Below are 19,865 nucleotides of genomic sequence, written 5' to 3'. Positions count from 1 at the left end.
CCCAAACTCTCAAAATGCAATGAGATAAGCAACATAATGAAAGTACAATTCGAGATGTTTCAGCTGAACTACAGGAGCAAAGGAAAATGCTGCAATGGCGTATAGGATTCAGCAGTTATTGGTAACTATTTTTAAGTAAATTACTGAGTAAGTACCCACTAAAAGACAGTCCAAGTATGTAAAGCATTACTTTGCCAAAGTTCCAAAATTAGCCATGAAATTTGGCAGGTTTAGACAGTAAATCCATCCTCTCTTGCTGTTGTAATTAAGCCATAATTGTCCTTAACAAAACAGATTTCCTCAGAGCCAGGAGTTTTCAAGTCCAATTAAACAATTGGTCTACACCTGGATGAAAAGCCACCTGCTAATGTGACACATTAGAACTGGCTGAGAATGGCAGCAAAAAAACAAAGCAAGTCAACCTGAAGATTGCAATGTAAAAACTTCCATTCTGGATGAGTTTAGTATTGACACAAACAGAATTTCAAATTTGAAACCAAGCTGAAATTCACTTGGCGGCTCTCTTTGCTCCCAAAGGTGGCAGCCTGATGACATAACTTTCCCATGTCTTGAAATGCTTGTTAGTGGCTAATAGAGTCCTGATAGTAGTTGATGGTAAGTGTGTGTAATTTAAAGCAATTACTTGATTACCACTTTCATTAACTGATGAAGAGATCTCAGACATTTTCAGAAATATATCAACCATTAAGTGCCTTTATCTTAATTAAAGGTAAATACTTTCACACCATCTTGATTGCTATATTCATAATCCAAACAGTTCAAACCAGGCGCTATTCCTTTCATTTTACGAGCTGCAAGGCTGATGCGCTATCAATAACTCCAAAGACTAGAACTTATCCAACAGATAGGCTTTTATTACCATAAACAGAAGGCATGTCTCATGTTGCTGACTCGAGACCCGAGCTTGTTCTGTGGGAGGGTAATGGGATTTCTGCCTTTATTGTCGAATTAAGGGGGGAGGAGCCACAGGTACAATCAGCAAGGGGAAGGCCATTCATGCACATACAAACAGAATTAACAATGGTTTCACCACAAAGGCTTTGTCTGTTTTCAGCTCCTGCATCAGAGAACCTTCTGCAGTCTATTAAGATGACTGTTTCAATTCATTCATATCCCATTTTCCGACTGCTTAAATGACTCCTATCATGAACAGAAAAAAAGCCAAAGAGGAAGAGATAAATGGTGAGATGTTTTTCTAAGAGAAGTGGTAGTTATTTTTCTTGCATATTTGCATGTTGATTAAAGTAGACTTTACATATGTCTCTACAAAATCAACTTAACCAAATTTATGCCTTTACATTTAAATTCCTGCCTGTTAACACCACTATGATTGTAAAATCTCTTCCTCAAGTCAAGTTTATTATCATCTGATTACACAAGTACAATCTGATGAAACAGTGTTCTCCAGTCTACAGTGCATAAACAATCAGACATAACATACCTGTACATACAGACAAGCAATACATGTGCAGGACAAGTACTTAATCCAGTGGATCTCAACCTTTTTCTTTCCATTCACATACCAATGTAAGTATTCCCTATGCTATAGTTGCTCTGTGATTAGTAAGGGATTGCTTAACGTAGTATGTGGGTGGAAAAAAAATTTGAAAACTATTGTTTTAATCATCCCTAATTGACTCGTTATGTGCACAGTTTCATAACTCCAAAGGAAATGGGCCAATGACAATTTTTCTCAAGCAAAATATTTCAGTAACAATTGGGTCCAGAGCAGTGATTCTCAACCTTCCCTTCCCACTCACAGACCATCTTAAACAATCATTTACTAATCACAGAGCACTGATAGCATAGGGATTAGTTAGAGTGGTATGTGAGTGGAAAGAAAAAGGTTGAGAACCACTACATTGCAAACAAATAAATGGAACAAATCTCTCGGCCAACATTTTAATTTCTGGGTACAAATTTACTTCCCTTACTTTCAAGTAAATCAAGGTCCTGTTATATGTGTACAGAGTTATATTTATCATTCACCACTTTTGTAATTAGTTTCTCTTAATCATTTGGAAAAGTTATGAAGAAGAGTGGCATCAACTTTGAACACTGTGATATTGAATTAGTAACCACTTGCCATGAAGACATTTGCCAAAGATTATTTCTAACTGTTGTTCACTTTTTAAAAAATCCTCCCTGAAGTCAAAATATATAAAATCCACCATCTTTTCTCATACCTACTCAGTGAATTATCATGTTTGATTAATAAATCAGTGTAGCATGTCCTCCCATTCCTAAAACATGAGAATCATCAGGAAATGATCTTGGATCTCACGATGATTTATTTTATAATTCTTAAGATATCCTCAAATACTTTTTCAACTATGGAAGTGAATCTTGTATGAAAATAATTTGTTCATTTTTCAAGAGAGAGGAAATCATCCTTCAAATCATCTAATTTGTGGCCTAGTGGCCAAAATCCCAAGGTAACTCAGAATAAGCCACTTTTGTTTGGACCCAGAGATTAAAGATATTGGAGCCAGAAGACTTATTTACCTTGAGCTTTAACAATCATCTTCAACCAATCTTTACTTTCATTTTAAAATTTTCAGTCTCTTTAACTACAGCCTATTTCTTGAATTTGTAAATCATTGAAATTAAATGATTATTGTCATTTGACATTTGATTATTATCATTTTCTTTCTTTGGCTTGGCTTCGCGGACGAAGATTTATGGAGGGGGTAAATGTCCACGTCAGCTGCAGGCTCATTTGTGGCTGACAAGTCCGATGCGGGACAGGCAGACACGGTTGCAGCAGTTGCAGGGGAAAATTGGTTGGTTGGGGTTGGGTGTTGGGTTTTTCCTCCTTTGCCTTTTGTCAGTGACCTCTGACCTACCAAATGGATTGTCTACTTTTATTTCTATCTATACAGCAAAAGCTATGGTCTTACTTTTTTTAACATGAATGATCCTTTACTCCACTTCCTTTATGTGTCAAAATTAGTAATGTATGGATTTGAAAAACTTTGAGTGAATTATTCCTCGATGATGAGAAAATATAAAGAACTAATTGTTAACTTTAACAAGCTGAATCACATAGTTCTAAAAGCTAATTAATGTCCATGGTCATTGAATAGCACCATAACTTCCTCATCCAAATTCAACTCCATAACTTCTAATCTGTCTTTTTATCAAGGTGCAAGAATTAGGCATTTAGTAACCCTATGTCTTGGGTTTTAGAATCAGAAACTTGCCACTGACTTCAAATGTTCTCCCCACAAACATCCTATGATCTCTGTTGGAATTCACTACTCTTTGCATTATTTGCACCCAGGCATTATTTCTTGGGTATTTGGAACCCCAACAGCCAATCATATTTAAAAATTATAAACATCAAACCAGCAGGTAAAATTTATAAAATTTAAAGTAAATTTTAAACATTTCACTGGGCACACAATAACAATTACAACATTTGCAACAAGCTGAAATAGCATTAACTTATAAAATCATAAACAGACATAGAAATTTGAAATAATTTTGAGTAAATCCAACCTATAAATATAAACATCATGCATTTAGACCCAGAGTCAGAGTTTAACAGTAATTATGACTTAAGTTCTGCATAAATACTCATCTAAAGAAATTATATTGTCAGTGTTTTATAAAACAGCAAGAATTAAATTGATGACAGAAACATAACTTCAACAGATTCTGCAGAAAAATCCCACATCAGCATTCCCTGTGGAGGAGCAGGAAATGGCTGATAGCAACTCTGGATCTTTACTTTTAACTCTGCTCGTGCGTCCTCCAGATGTTGCTTTGAACCTCTGCTCCAGTGAGAGTTAACTTTAATAATTTACCATTATCTCCCATGTCAAATTTCAGGCCAACCCATTTTGTAATTATGTTGTCTTAACAGCAATAAAACATATTTTTCTCAAAATATTGACACATTATGGTGCAACATTCTCCCCTCTAAAAATCATGAAAGATTGGCCAAAAGAAGTTTGAAATTGTGATATGTGACTTCTTGAAAGATCTGCTAAAAGACCAAATCATTTCTGGTTTCGAGCTGCAGGGATCCATTGTCATTGTGCAGCTTGGATGAGTTATGTGCACAGAAGATTGGCAGGTCTTTCAGAGACATATTCCCAGTGTAGTCACAATCTAAATTGTAAGGGAATAGAACATTGAACAATGCAGTACAGGAACAGGCTCTTCAGTCCATGTGTCTGTAGCAAACATGATGTCCAAATCAAACTAAAACTGACATGCTTGCACCCGCCCCACCATCCCCTTCATATTCATGTGTTGATTGAAGCCACAAATTCAGCTATTGTATCTGCTTTCACCACCTCCGGCAGCCCATTACTAGCACCAACCACTCTCTGTGTAAAATATTTGCTCCACACATCTTCCTTAGTCATACTCTCTCTCATCTTAAACACATGTCCTCTAGTTTGTGACATTTTTTTTACCCTAGGGAGAAGGAACTGAATGTTCACCCTCAAGGCTTTTCATGATATCATAAAGCTCTGCAGGTCTCCCCACAGCTATTTACACTCTCATAAACAACCCAATGTTAGGCTTGCACAGAGTATTCCAACCGTAGTGTTATAGATCTATGTTAATAGTAATGTTTAGGTCAAGGTTAAGTTATATTTCTTATAAAATATCTCAGTAAAGTAAATAATAGAGTTAAAATATTGTATATGTATATATTTTTAGTAAGTTAGTTGTGGGCTGGTCACAGCACATTTACAGAGGACCATTGTACTCAGATAAGAGAGTTCATTCTTGGAGTTGCAGCATCTTGGAAAGGCAGAGCTAATGGATCTGAAATGGTTCTTAATTATCCATGAACAATGGAGTGTTTGCTTTATTAAAAACTGAAATATCGAAGTACTCAATTAGAATTGCTGAGGAAGCCTTTTTTTTAAAGAAACCACTTAAGCCTCTTGAACAGAGATGAGGTGAAAGGTGGTTATAGATATGGAGTAGTTTTGAAAAAGAAATAGAATTTTGGTATAAATGAAACTGATAGTTCCAAAATTTGCAACTGTCCTCATTTTTAATTTTTTTTATTTTTCACATTATGAACCATATTAATCAAAATACACACAAACATTTCCCTCTTGAATATACAGAGCGTCATTTTCTCCCCTTTTCCCCCCTCCCTTCCCTGCCTCCTTCCCACCCCCTCTAACCCCATTAAACATTCAACATATACAATACAATAAACCCATTACACAATGTCATCACACAATGAAAATAAACAAGAAAATTGTGTCATCTATTTTTACACACTGGGTCAGTTCATTTCATCTTCATCTCATTCTATCATTTTAGGGGGTGGAGGTCCATCGTAGGCCCTTTCTGTTGTGTTCCATGTACGGCTCTCAAATTTGTTCAAATAATGTGACTTTATTTTTTAAATTATATGCTATTTTTTCCAATGGAATACAATTATTCATTTCTATGTACCATGGCTGTATTCTCAGGCTCTCTTCAGATTTCCAAGTTGACATTACACATTTTTTGCTACAGCTAAGGCTATCATAATAAATCTTTTTTGCACTTCATCCAGTTTGAGGCCTAATTCTTTACTTCTTATATTACTTAGAAGAAAGATCTCTGGATTTTTTGGTATGTTGCTTTTTGTGATTTTATTTAATATCTCATTTAGATCTTGCCAAATTTTTTTCACTTTCTCACATGCCCAAATTGCATGTACTGTTGTTCCTGTTTCCTTCTTACAGTGAAAACATCTATCTGATAATGTTGGGGCGTGATATATAGCTTGTGTAACCAATTATATTGTATCATGCATAACCTCGTATTTATTATATTTCTCATAGTTCCAGAGCATAACTTTTCCCATATTTCACTTTTTATCTTTAGGTTTAGATCTTTTTCCCACTTTTGTTTGAATTTATAGCTTATTTAATCATTTTCTTTCTCTTGCAGCTTGATGTACATGTTTGTTATAAATCTTTTAATTATCATTGTGTCTGTAATCACATATTCAAAACTGCTTCCTTCTGGTAACCTCAGCCTGCTTCCCAATTTGTCCTTTAAGTAGGTTTTCAGTTGGTGGTATGCAAACATTGTACTGTGAGTTATTCCATATTTGTACTTCATTTGTTCAAATGATAATAAATTATTTCCCAAAAAACAATTTTCTATTCTTTTAATTCCTTTTCTCTCCCATTCTCTAAAGGAAAGGTGAAAGGAATTAGTTGATTTTGCGTCAATAATAATTTTGGTAGTTGATAATTTCTTTTTTTTTTCCTTTCTATGTGAATCTTCTTCCAAATGTTGAGCAGATGGTGCAGTACTGGTGAACTTCTATATTGCACCAGTTTTTCATCCAACTTATAAAATATATGTTCTGGTACCTTCTCCCCTATTTTATTTAGCTCAATCTTAGTCCAATCTGGTTTTTCCCTTGTTTGATATCTTAATTGTGCTGCTCTATAATAATTTTTAAAGTTTGGTAACTGCAAACCACCTTGTTTGTACCATTTTTTTAAAATTTATCTATTGCTATCCTCAGTTACCCCCCTTTCCATAAGAATTTCCTTATTATTCTCTTTAGTTTATTGATGAATTTCTCTATTAAGGGAATTGGTAATGATTGAAATAGGTATTGTATCCTTGGGAAGAATCCATTTTAATGCAATTTACCCTCCCTATCAATGTTAGTGGCAATTCTTTCCAATGTTCTAAGTCATCCTATAATTTCTTCATTAAAGGCTGATAATTTAATTTGTATAGGTGGCCTAAATTATTATCTAATCTAATACCTAGGTATCGGATTGCTTGTGTTTGCCATTTAAATGGTGATTCTTTTTTAAACTCTATGTAATCTGCATTATTCATTGGCATCACTTCACTTTTATTTGGGTTGATCTTGTACCCCAATATTTCTCCATATTCCTTCAATTTCTTATGTAGTTCTTTTATTGATATTTCTGGTTCTGTTAAGTATACTATGATGTCATCTGCAAATAAACTGATTTTATATTCCTTCTCCTTTATTTTTATCCCTTTTATTTTATTTTCTGTTCTTATCAGTTCTGCCAATGGTTCTATTGTGAAAGTGAACAATGAGGGAGATAGTGAACATCCCTGCCAAGTTAACCTACTTAATTTAAATTGGTTCGATATATATCCATTTATTGTCACCTTCACCATTGGACCCTTACATAATGCTTTAATCCAATTAATATATTTCTCTGGTAGGTTGAACCTCTAATACTTTGAATAAATAATGCCATTCTACCCTGTCAAAGGCTTTCTCTGCATCTAAAGCAACAGCCACTGTTGGCATCTTATTTCCTTGTACTGCATGGATTAAGTTGATGAACTTACAGACATTGTCCGTTGTTCATCTTTTCTTGATAAATCCAGTTTGATCTAGTTTTACTATTTTTGGCACACAGTCGGCCAATCTGTTTGCTAGTAATTTTGCTATTTCTTATAATCTGAGTTAAGTAGAGATATTGGTCTATACAATGCTGGTGTTCGTGGATCTTTCCCCGTCTTTGGTATTACTGTAATTATTGATGTTTTACAAAACTTTTACAACTAGTTTTGTGTTTCTTCTATCTGGTTCATTACTTCCAGGAGAGGAGGAATTAGTAACTCTAAATGTTTTATAGAATTCTATTGGGTGTCCGTCCTCCAGAGGGATTTTATTGTTCGGTAGCTTTTTTTAATATATCTTGTATTTCCTCTATTTCAAATGTTTTATCAATTTGTTTTGCTCCTCTTCTTCCAATTTTGGTAGTTTAATTTTAGCTAGAAACTCATCTATTTTGTCTTCTTTCCCTTTGTTCTCAGTTCAGTATAATTGCTCATAGAATTCCTTAAAGTTTTCATTGATCTCTGTTGGGTTATATGTAATTTGTTTGTCCTTTTTCCTTGATGCCAATACTGTTCTTTCAGCTTGTTCTGTTTTAAGCTGCCAAGTTAGTATTTTGTGCGTTTTTACTCCTAGCTCATAATACTTCTGCTTTATCTTCATTATGTTCTTCTCCACTTTAAGCGTTTGTAACGTTTCGTATTTTATTTTTTTGTCTGCCAATTCTCTTCTTTTAGTTGTATCTTCCCTTGTTGCTAGTTCTTTTTCTGTACTTACTGATTCCCTTTCCAACTGTTCTATTTTCCGATTGTAGTCCTTTTCCATCTTAGTTACATAACTTATTATCTACCCTCTGATGAAGGCTTTCATTGCATCCCATAATTTGTCTTTCACTGATTCTGTATTTATTTCAAAGTGCATTTTAATTTGGCGCTCAATAAATTCTCTAAATTCCTGTCTTTTAAGTAGCACGGAGTTTAATCTCCATCTATATGTTCTTGGTGGGATGTCCTCTAGTTCTATTGCTAATAACAGGGGTGAGTGATCAGGTAACAATCTAGCTTTATATTCCATTTTCATAACTCTCCCTTGGATATGGGCTGACAACAGGAACAGGTCAATCCTTGAGTATGTTTTATGTCTACTCGAATAATATGAGTATTCCTTCCCCTTTGAGTGTTGTCACCTCCATATATCCAAAAGTTGCATTTCCTGCATTGATTTAACCAAAGATTTGGTTACTTTGTTCTTTCTGCTAGTCTTTTGTCCAGTTTTATCCATCTTTGAATCCAAATTAAGGTTAAAGTCCCCTCCTATCAATATATTCCCCTGCATATCTACAATCTTCAAAAAAATATCTTGCATAAACTTTTGATCCTCTTCATTAGGTGCATATATATTGACCACATTCCAGATTTCTGAATATATCTGACATTTTATCATTATATATCTCCCTGCTGGATCTATTATTTCCTCCTCTATATTGATTTGTACATTTTTATTGATTAATATAGCTACACCTCTGGCTTTTGAGTTATATGATGCTGCTGTTACTTGCCCTACCCAGTCTCTCCTTAATTTATTATGTTCCACTTCAGTTAGATGCGTTTCCTGCATGAATGCTATATCTATTTTTTTCTTTTTTCAGTAAATTTAATAGCCTCTTCCTTTTGATTTGGTTATGTATTCCATTAATATTTATAGTCAGATAGTTCAACTTGGCCATCTCATACTTTGTTTACATCTCATTTCCGCATCCTCACCACCACCTTTCCCCTTTTCCCCATTACCATTTCTCAGTTTTCTCTTTTTGAACGCAATGTATGACAACACTTCTAAAACAAAATATTTCAACCATTCCCACATCTAAATTTCCCTTAACCCCAAGTGTTTCCCCCCTCTCTGAGTCACCCCTTATCCCTTGCCGGGCAACCACAACTCCCCTCTCCATTCAGACTGCAAACCCATTCGCATGTGTCAACTGATTTCGCAGTGACTGTTATTCTCTCCCACCCAACCCCCTCCAGAAAACTTTTATCTTCACATTAAAACAAAGCTCCCCCTCTTTTCTTCTCTTTTTCTTTTATTTTTTTAACCCCTCCTCTTTTTTTCCCCCTTCTTCCTTACTTCCCTTTTCTTCCCTCTTTTAGTTCTTACTTATACATTATTTTTACATCTTTATATGTAGTTTGTCATCATTCTTTGTTCTTGTTACATCTCTTAATCTCTCCTTCTGTCTTGCAGGTGTCTTGCAAATTCTCGTGCTTTCTCCGGATCCAAGAATAGTCTATTTTGCTCCCCTGGGATAACTATTTTAAGCACCGCTGGATATCTGAACATAAATTTATAGCCTTTTTTCCATAGGATTGATTTTGCTGCGTTAAACTCCTTCCTCTTCTTTAGGAGCTCAAAACTTGTGTCTAGGTAGAGAAAAGAATTTTGACCTTTGTACTCCAGTGGTTTTTTTTGTCTTCTCTAATTTTATTCATTGCCTTCTGCAATATATTTTCTCTTGTCATGTATCTCAGAAATTTTACTAAAACAGATCTTGGTTTTTGTTGTGACTGTGGTTTCAGGGCTAATGTTCTGTGAGCCCTTTCTATTTCCATTCCTTCCTGTATTTCTAGTATTCCCAGGACTTTTGGGATCCATTCTTTTATAAATTCTTTCATATCTTTACCTTCTTCAACTTCCTTAAGGCCCACTATCTTTATATTGTTTCGCCTACTATAGCTTTCCATTATATCCATCTTTTGAGCTAACAACTACTGTGTTTCTTTAACTTTTGTCACTTTCTTCCAATTTTCTTTTTAAGTCGTTCACTTCCATTTCTACAGCTGTTTCTCATTCTTCCACATTTTCTAATCCTTTCCCTACATCTGTTATGACCAGCTCTCTTCTACTCACTTTTTCTTCTGTACTTTTCATTTTTCATTTCATTTCACTAAATTCTAGTGTCAACCATTCTTTTAATGCTTTCATTTGTTCTTGAATTTTTTTTTAAATCGATGTACAGTTCATTCATTTTACCTCCTATTCTGCTGTGCAGAGTTTGGTGTTCTTCTTCTTCATCATCTGTGTCTGCTCTGGGGTTTGTGTCTTCTATTTCTCTTCCTTGTATCTGTGTCTCTTCTGACTTTCTTGTTGAGCTGCTTGTCTCAGTTTGTTGGGTTTTTTTTCTCATGGTGTCTTGATGTTGGTCCTCTTCTTCTTGGCTGGTTATCTGTTGTGTCTCCTGCTTCTGTTTTTCTTTCTCACCTCTCCCTTTCCCGTTGCTTTCTTTATCTTCCAGATGAGAGCCCTGCTGTCAGGCATCCTTCAGCTGTTCATGCTGTGGAGTTTCACTCCTGTCCCGTCGGTGTTCTCCTTGTCGTGTGTATCATGCATGCGCAATTCTTCACGCATGCGCAGTTGTGCACCTCTGTATGGCTCAGTGAGACATTTTTGCAGTCCCACGGTTGGTGGGTCGTGACCCTGCAGGGTCTCCACTAACCTCGGGGAGCGGGTTTGTCTTTCCACAGCGGGTCCCTGCTTTTTCGTGCAGGTAAGGCCTTCACCTTTCTCTTCCGGTGTCTTTCCTTCTTTTGTCCCCCCATTGTTTTTGATTTTTCTTTCTTAGGTGCCATTTTCTCCACACCTTTATCTTTTATTTGTTGTGTTTTGTGTATCTGGGGCTTTGCTTTTTCTTCACTTCTTTTCTTCTTTTCTGGAGAGGGCTGGTATTCTCTTCTACCGGCCACTACCAAATCATGTGACTCCTCATGACTGACCTCATTGATGATGTAACTGTCACATGATTTGGAGAAATATATTATCGAATTCAGACATTTTTGCATCAATTCAGTTTGGAGAGTACAGAAGTCAAAATACTGTGACACACAGGGTTGAATTGCAGTAACCAGTTGTGTGCTACTCCAGGAAAAGGGGAACACAGAATAAGAAGTTTTTGAAATAAGGAGGATCACTTCACTATCTCTTTGGAAAAGAGGATAGAATTCTACTGGGTCCATTTTTGTATGACCATTTTATTTAACCCTTTTCTGGGTTTGTGAATTCATCATGAAAAAAAAAAGCCACATTAGCTGTCTCTTTGAAAAGAGGGCAGATTCTTCATGTGGAAAACAGATTCCCAATCTTCAGTAAAAAGATTTGATCCAAGAAAAACAGGAATTATGTTCTCCTTTTCACAGGAGGTACATTTGTGACTCAAAAGATGGTCACTTCTATCTAAAGAATATCTCTTAGGACATCTTATCAAAAGAGTTATGAGTAAAGAGACCGGAAGATATGATGTTTAAAAGTGCTTTATAATTATTTCTGAACTGAGAATTTAAGACCTTCAAGCAATTCTAAATTAATGCTGAAGTTTTAAAAATTGTTTTTTCAGAGTGGGACTTTAATTCCATGTTCAAACACACATTTACATTTGAACACAGTGGGGTTAAATTTAGAGTTAAGTTTCGAGATAAGTAAGAATGTTATGTTACTGATAGTTTAATAGCTATTACTTTGAATTTACCATTGTCTGGTGAATTTTCCATCACTGTTCCTTTGTTAGTGCTAACAAAGTCCCTTTAGTCCCAAACAAAAAAATTAAAAGGGCTGTTAGTTTGTAACAGTAGCCTAACCAATGTCTTGTATGCTCTACCCAATGAAGCCATAAATAGCATCCACCTTCTTTACTACCCGATCTCCTTACGTGGCCACTTTCAATGAACTATGGACCAAGGTGGCCAAATCCCTTTGCACATCAGTGTTTTCAAGAGCCCTGCCATTAACAGTAATATATTCCCCTTACATTTACCCACCCAAAGTGTAATACCTCACACTTGTCCAGATTAAATTCCAAATGTCATTTCTTGGCCCTTATCTGTAAGGGCTCTATATCCTGTTGTATCTAAGTAATGCAATAAAGAATACAATGTCATAATTCCACCGATCTTTCTGTCATCTAAAAAAAGTCATAACTCACACATCCAAGTCATCGTCCAAAACAAAAATCAAGTACAAACAGCAAACATACACTTCCAGATGAGCTCAATGCCTTCTAAGCCCAATTTAACCTCCAGAACAAAGAAGAACCACTGTGCACGCTCATATCCCAGATAATTCTCTACTGTCAGTAGTCAAGGATGGCATGCAGGCTGCCTTCAGGAGGGTGAATCCAAGGAAAGGATTCAGTCCGGATGGAGTAAACAGCTGAATACTGAAAATCTGTGCCAACCAATTGGCCAGTATTTTCATGGATATCTTCAATATCTCACTACAACAGGCTGTGGTACCCACTTGTTTCAAACAGGTTTCAATCGTACTGGTGCCCAAGATGATTATGGTAACCTGCCTAAATGATTATCCATCAGAAGCACTCATGTCCACAGTGGAAAAGTGTTTTGAGAGGCTGGTGTTGAAGCATTTCAGCTCCTGTCTCAGTAGCAATATGGATCTATTCCAATTTGCCTAGCACAGAAACTGATCTACAGCAGATGTCATTTTCCTAACTCTTCTCAAAATTCTTGGACAGCACGAGAACATACATCAAGATGCCCTCTATTTACAACAGTTTGGCATTCAATACCATAATCAAGCTGATCAGCAAACTCCAAATACTGGGCCTCAATACAATACCCCACTGTACAATTGGATCCTTGATTTCCTCATCTCCATACCCCAATCACTGTGGTCTGGCAGAAGAACATCTCCTTCAGAATCTCCATCAGTACTGCAGCAACACTGCTCTACTTGCACTAAATGTACAACACCATACAAAAATTTGCAAACGTTACCAACATAGTCAGCTGTAGGAGAGATTGAAAACTTGACTGAATTCTGTACTAACAACAACCTCTCACTAAATGTCTTCAATACCAAGGCACTAATTGCTGACTTCAGGAGGGGAAATCCAGAGGTGTATGATCCAGTGATCATTGGGGAATCAGAAGTGGAGAGGTGAGCAACTTTAAATTCCTCGGAGTCACCATCTTAGAGAACTTTTCTTGCACCCATCATACTAATACCATCGTGAAGAAAACTCTTCAAGAGTTTGCAGAGGTTCAGTGTGTCTTTGAACACCTTGGCAACTTCTACAGATGCATAGTGGAAAGTGTGCTAACCAGCTATATCATGGCCTGGTATGAGGGCATCAAAACCTTGGAGCAGAAAGCCCTACAAAAGTTAATGGACATAGCTCAGTACATTACAGGCAAAACTCTTCCGACAATCAAGAAAATCTACAGGGATTGCTGCTGACAGAGAACAGCAGAAATCATCAAGGATTCGCACCAGCCAGGGCATGCTCTGTGCTGTCATCAAGAAAGACGTAGGTGGTGGAGTCACGTGATGGAGTAGTGGCCGGTAGGGGAACTCCAGCCCTCTCCAGAAAAGTTAAAAAAATATAGAGAAAAATCAAAGGCACCAACATAGAAACCATAACAAAGTGAAAGTGAAAGTGTGGAGAAAATGGTATCGAAGAAAGAAAAACCAAAAACAACAGGAAGAAAAGAAAAAGGAAGGGCGTCGGAGGAGGAAGGTGAAGACCTTACCGGTACGAGGCGGCCCGCCGTGGAGAGAGAAGCCCGCTCCCTGAGGTCAGTGGAAACCCCGAACTCAGGACTACAAAAATGGCTCACGGAGCCAAACAAAAGTACACAACCGCGCATGCGCGAGGATGCGCAAGACAAGACAACACCAACGGGAGTAAATCTCCACAGCTGAAACAGACAACTACAACATAACAGCAAGACTCTCAACAGGAAAACATAGAAAATAACAAGAACAAAAAGGAAGAGAATAAAAATAGGAAATCAAAGAAACAACAGATGACCAACCCAGAGGAAGAAGACCAACACCAAGACACTTTTAATAAAAATAAGAAGAACAAAAATACCCAACAAAATAAAATAAACAACCCAACAAGAAAATAAGAAGGGACAGAGGTAACGGACACAGATCCTGGAGTGGACTCAGAAGAAGAGGAGGAAGAACACAGAGAAATGGAAGATGAAGGGAAGGGCAAGTACATGGATATATATATCCAGTGATCATTGGGGAATCAGAAGTGGAGAGGTGAGCAACTTTAAATTCCTCGGAGTCACCATCTTAGAGAACTTTTCTTGCACCCATCATACTAATACCATCGTGAAGAATATATGGAAACAGTAAAAGAATGGCAGTCACAAGAATTCAGTGAAATAAAAAGAATAAAAAGTACAGAATAAAAAGTGAATAGATTAGAGATGATCATGACAGATATAGGAAAAAGAGTAGACAAGGTAGAAGAACGAGAAACAGCCATAGAAATGGAAATAGATGACTTAAAAAAGAAATTAGAAGAATCTGATAAAAAAAGTTAAAGAAACACAGGAGCTGTTAGCTCAGAAGATAGATATAATGGAAAATTATAATAGAAGAAACAATATAAAGATAGTGGGCCTTGAGGAAGATGAAGAAGGCAAAAATATGAAATAATTTATAAAAGAATGGATCACCAGGGTCCTAGGAAAACCAGAATTACAGGAAGAAATGGAAATAGAAAGGGCACACAGAAAATTACCCCCTAAACCACAACCACAACAAAAACCAAGATCCATTCTAGTAAAATTCCTAAGATATACAACAAGAGAAAATGTATTAGAGAAGGCAATGAAAAAAATAAGAGAAGACAAAAAAACACTGGAATACAAGGGTCAAAAATTTTTTTTCTATACAGATATAAGTTTTGAACTACTGAAGAAGAGGAAGGAGTTCAATGCAGCAAAAATGACCCTATGAAAAAAGGTTATAAATTTATGTTAAAATACCCAGCAGTACTTAAAATAGTTATTCCGGGGCAGCAAAGCAAACTATTCTCGGATCCGGAAGAAGCACGAAAATTTACAGAACAACTACAAAACAGACAGAGAGATGAAGGGATGTAACAGGAACAAAAATGACAACAAACTATATTTATATATATAAAAATAGAATATAAGTAAGAACTAAGAAGGGAAAGAAAGGGAAGAAAGGAAGTAAGAAAGGAATTAAGAGAGTGACCTTTGTTATATAAGAAGATTAAAATCTTTTCTGGGGGGGGGCTGGGGGGGGAAAGAATAACAGTCACTGCGAAATCAGTTGACGCTTGCGAGTGAATTTGCAAATTCAAATGGAGAGGGGAGATGTGGTTGCCCGACAAGGGACAAAGGGAAACTCAGAAAGGGGAGGGACTATTGGGGTTAAAGGAATTTTAGATATGAGAATAGTGGAAATATTTTATGTTTTAGAAATGTTGTCTTATAATGTGTTCAAAAAAAGAAAGCAGAAATGGATAAGAAGGGGTGGTGATGAGGAAATGGAAAGGAAAGATAAACAAAGTATGAAATAACTCTGTTGAACTATATGACTTTAAATATTAATGGAATACATAACCAAATCAAAAGGAAGAAACTGTTAAATTTACTGGAAAAAGAAAAAAATGATATAGCATTCGTACAAGAAACACATCTAACTGAAGTGGAACACAAGAAATTAAAGAGAGACATGTAACAGCAGCATCATACAATTCAAAAGCCAGAGGAGTAGCTATATTAATCAATAAAAATGTACCAATCAAAATAGAAGAGGAAATAATAGATCCAGCAGGGAGATATGTCATGATAAAATGTCAGATATATTCAGAATTTTGGAATTTACTCAATGTATATTCACCTAATGAAGAACATCAAAATTTTATGCAAGATATCTTTTTGAAGATAGCAGATACGCAAGGGAACATACTAATAGGAGGGGATTTTAACCTTAGTTTGGACTCAAACATGGATAAAACTGGAAAAAAACTAACAGAAAGAACAAAGTAACCAAATTTATAATTAAATCAATGCAAGAAATGCAACTTTTGGATATATGGAGGAAACAACACCCAAAGGAAAAGGAATATTCATATTATTCGGGTAGACATAAAACATACTCAAGGATAGACCTATTCCTGTAATCAATCCACATTCAAGGGAGAGTTAGGAAAATGGAATATAAAGCTAGACTATTATCGGACCACTCACCCCTGTTATTGGCAATAGAGCTAGAGGACATCCCACCAAGAATGTATAGATGGAGATTAAACTCCATGCTACTTAAAAGACAGGATTTTAGAGAATTCATTGAACGACAAATTAAAATGTACTTTGAAATAAATATGGAATCAGTGAAAAATAAGTTTATACTATGGGACGCAATGAAAGCATTCATCAGAGGGCAAATAATAAGTTATGTAACTAAGATGAAGAAGGACTACAATCGGGAAACAGAACAGTTGGAAAGGGAAATAACAAATATAGAAAAAGAATTAGCAATAAAGGAAGTTACAACTAAAAGAAGAGAATTGGCAGATAAAAAAATAAAATATGAAACACTACAAACATATAAGGTGGAGAAGAACATAATGAAGACAAAACAGAAATATTATGAGCTAGGTGAAAAAATGCACAAAATTTTAGCGTTGCAGCTTAAGACAGAACAAACTAAAAGAATGGTATTGGCATTAAGGTAAAAGGACATACAAATTACATATAATCCAACAGAGATCAATGAAAACTTCAGGGAATTCTACAAGCAACTATATCAAACTGAAAACGAAGGGAAAGAAGACAAAATAGATGAATTTCTAACTAAAATTGAACTACCAAAATTACAAACAGAGGAGCAAAATAAATTAATAAAACCATTTGAAATAGATGAATTACAGGAGATATTAAAAAAACTACCGAACAATAAAACACCAGGAGAGGATGGATTCCCAATAGAATTCTATAAAACATTTAAAGACTTATTAATTCCTCCCCTTCGGGAAGTAATCAACCAGATTGATAAAACACAAAGCATACCAGATTCATGCAAAACAGCAATAATTACAGTAATACCAAAGACAGGGAAAGATCCACTTGCACCAGTGTCATATAGACCAATATCTCTACTTAACACAAATTATAAGATAATAGCTAAACTATTAGCAAACAGATTGGCCGACTATGTACCAAAAATAGTAAATCTAGACCAAATTGGATTTATTAAAAAAAGACGAACAACAGACAATATCTGTAAATTTATTAACTTAATTCATGCAGTAGAAGGAAATAAAACTCCAACAGTAGCGGTTGTTTTAGACGCAGAGAAGGCCTTTGACAGAGTAGAATGGAATTATTTATTCAAAGTACTACAAAAATTCAGCCTACCAGAGAAATATATTAATTGGATTAAAGCATTATATAAGGGGCCAATGGCGAAAGTGACAGTAAATGGATATATATCAAAACAATTTAACTTAAGCAGATCAACAAGGCAGGGATGTCCACTATCTCCCTCACTGTTCGCGTTAGCTATAGAACCACTAGCAGAACTGATAACAGAAAATAAAATAAGAGGGATAAAAATAAAAGAGAAGGAATATAAAATCAGTCTATTTGCAGATGACGTTATAATATACTTAACAGAACCAGAAATATCAATAAAAGAATTACATAGGAAATTGAAGGAATATGGAGAAGTATCAGGGTACAAGATCAATGCAAATAAAAGTGAAGCAATGCCAATGAATAATGCGGATCTCACAAAGTTTAAGAAAGAATTGCCATTTAGATGGCAAACACAAGCAATGCGATACCTAGGTATACAACTAAATAAAAACCTCGGCCATCTATATAAACTAAATTATCATCCATTAATGAAAAAATTACAAGACGACTTAGAGCATTGGAAAGACTTACCACTAACACTGATAGGAAGGATAAACTGTATTAAAATGAACATTTTCCCAAGGATACAATACCTATTTCAGTCATTACCAATACACCTAACAGAGAAATTCTTCAAGGAGTTAAAGAAAATAATAAGGAAATTCTTGTGGAAAGGGGGGAAACCAAGGATAGCACTAGATAAATTAACAGAATGGTGCAAAAAAGGAGGCTTACAACTACCAAACTTTAAGAATTATTATAGAGCCACACAATTAAGATACCTATCAGATTTTTATCAAACAAGGGAAAAACCATATTGGACCAGATTAGAACTAGATAAAATAGGGGAGAAGATACCTGAACATATACTATATAAATGGGATGAAAAATTGGTGCAACGTAGGAATTCACCGGTATTGCATCATCTGCTCAACATTTGGAAGAAGATTCATGTAGAAAGGAATAAAATAAATTACCAACTACCAAAACTAATATTGACGCAAAATCAACTAATCCCTTTCACAATAGATAACCTTTCCTTTAGAGAATGGGAGAGAAAAGGGATCAAAAGAATAGAAAATTGTTTTTCAGGAAATGAATTATTATCCTTTGAACATATGAAGGATAAATATAACTCATGATACAATGTTTACATACTACCAACTGAAAACCGACTTTAAGGACAAATTGGGAAACAGTCTGAGGTTACCAGAAGGAAGCAATTTTGAATATGTGATTACAGACACAATGATAATTAAAAAATTTGTAACAAACATGTATATCAAACTGAAGGAAAAGGAGAACGAGGTAACAAACAGTAAACCTAAACAAAAATGGGAACAAAATCTAAACATAAAGATAAAGAATGAAACATGGGAGAAGCTATGCTCCGGAACTATGAGAAATACAATAAACACGAGGTTACGCATGATACAATATAACTGGATACACAGGCTATACATCACACCTCAAAAGTTAAATAAATGGGACCCAACAGTATCAGACATGTTTTTGCTGTAAAAAGGAAACGGGAACAACAATTCATGCAATTTGGACATGTGAGAAAGTGAAAAAAATTTGGGAAGATCTAAACCAGATATTAAATAAAATCACAAAAAGCAATATACCAAAAAACCCAGAGATCTTCCTCCTAAGTAATATAAGAAACAAAGAATTTGAACTCGATTTGGATAGAGCACAAAAAAGATTTGTTATGATAGCCCTAGGTGTAGCAAAAAAATGTATTATGTCAACCTGGAAATTAGAAGACAACTTGAGAATACAACAATGGTACATAGAAATGAATAAATGTATTCCATTAGAAAAAAATAACATATAATTTAAGAAATAACATTGCAATATTTGAACAAATATGGGAGCCATACATGAAATACAATAGAGAAATCCTACCACGGACCTCCACCACCTAAAATGACAGAAGGAGAAGATAACGAAAAGAACTGACTCAGTAAAATTTCTTGTTTATTTTTATTAAGTGACAACATTGTTTAATGGGTTTAATGTATCTTATAGATTGAACTTCAAATAAATGGGGAAGGGGGTGAGGGAGGGAGGGAGGGGGAAAAAGGGGGAGAAAACGATACTGTATATATTTAAGAAGAAAAATGTCTGTATGTATCTTGGTCATTATGGTTTATAGTGTGAAAAATTTAAAAAATTAATAAAAAAGAAAGAGACGTAGGTGCCTCTTAGACATGTACCTCCAGATTCAAAGATAGCTGCTACGCCTCAACCATCAAATTCTGAACAACAGGCTCATTTAAGTACTCTTATTTTGCTCATTACTTATTAAGGAATATTTATTTTCA

At 35.3% G+C, this 19,865-nt stretch overlaps 1 protein-coding gene across 1 annotated transcript in view; it reads right to left on the bottom strand.

Annotated features, from left to right (window-relative positions):
• Positions 1-854: 854 nt before the first annotated feature.
• The window catches only part of LOC138736912 (neuroendocrine convertase 1-like), a 430,075-nt gene continuing 411,064 nt past the window's right edge, over positions 855-19,865 (bottom strand). Inside the window, exon 6 of the mRNA XM_069887107.1 lies at positions 855-1,161. Within this exon, the coding sequence (XP_069743208.1) occupies positions 1,129-1,161 (33 nt within the window). The 3' untranslated portion in view covers positions 855-1,128. The remainder of the gene's footprint in view (positions 1,162-19,865) is intronic.

Source organism: Narcine bancroftii, chromosome 6 (genome assembly GCF_036971445.1).
Source record: "Narcine bancroftii isolate sNarBan1 chromosome 6, sNarBan1.hap1, whole genome shotgun sequence".
In the NCBI taxonomy this organism is placed as follows: domain Eukaryota; kingdom Metazoa; phylum Chordata; class Chondrichthyes; order Torpediniformes; family Narcinidae; genus Narcine; species Narcine bancroftii.
Note: the sequence above shows the minus strand (reverse complement) of the source record. Positions and strands in the feature narration are given on the sequence as shown.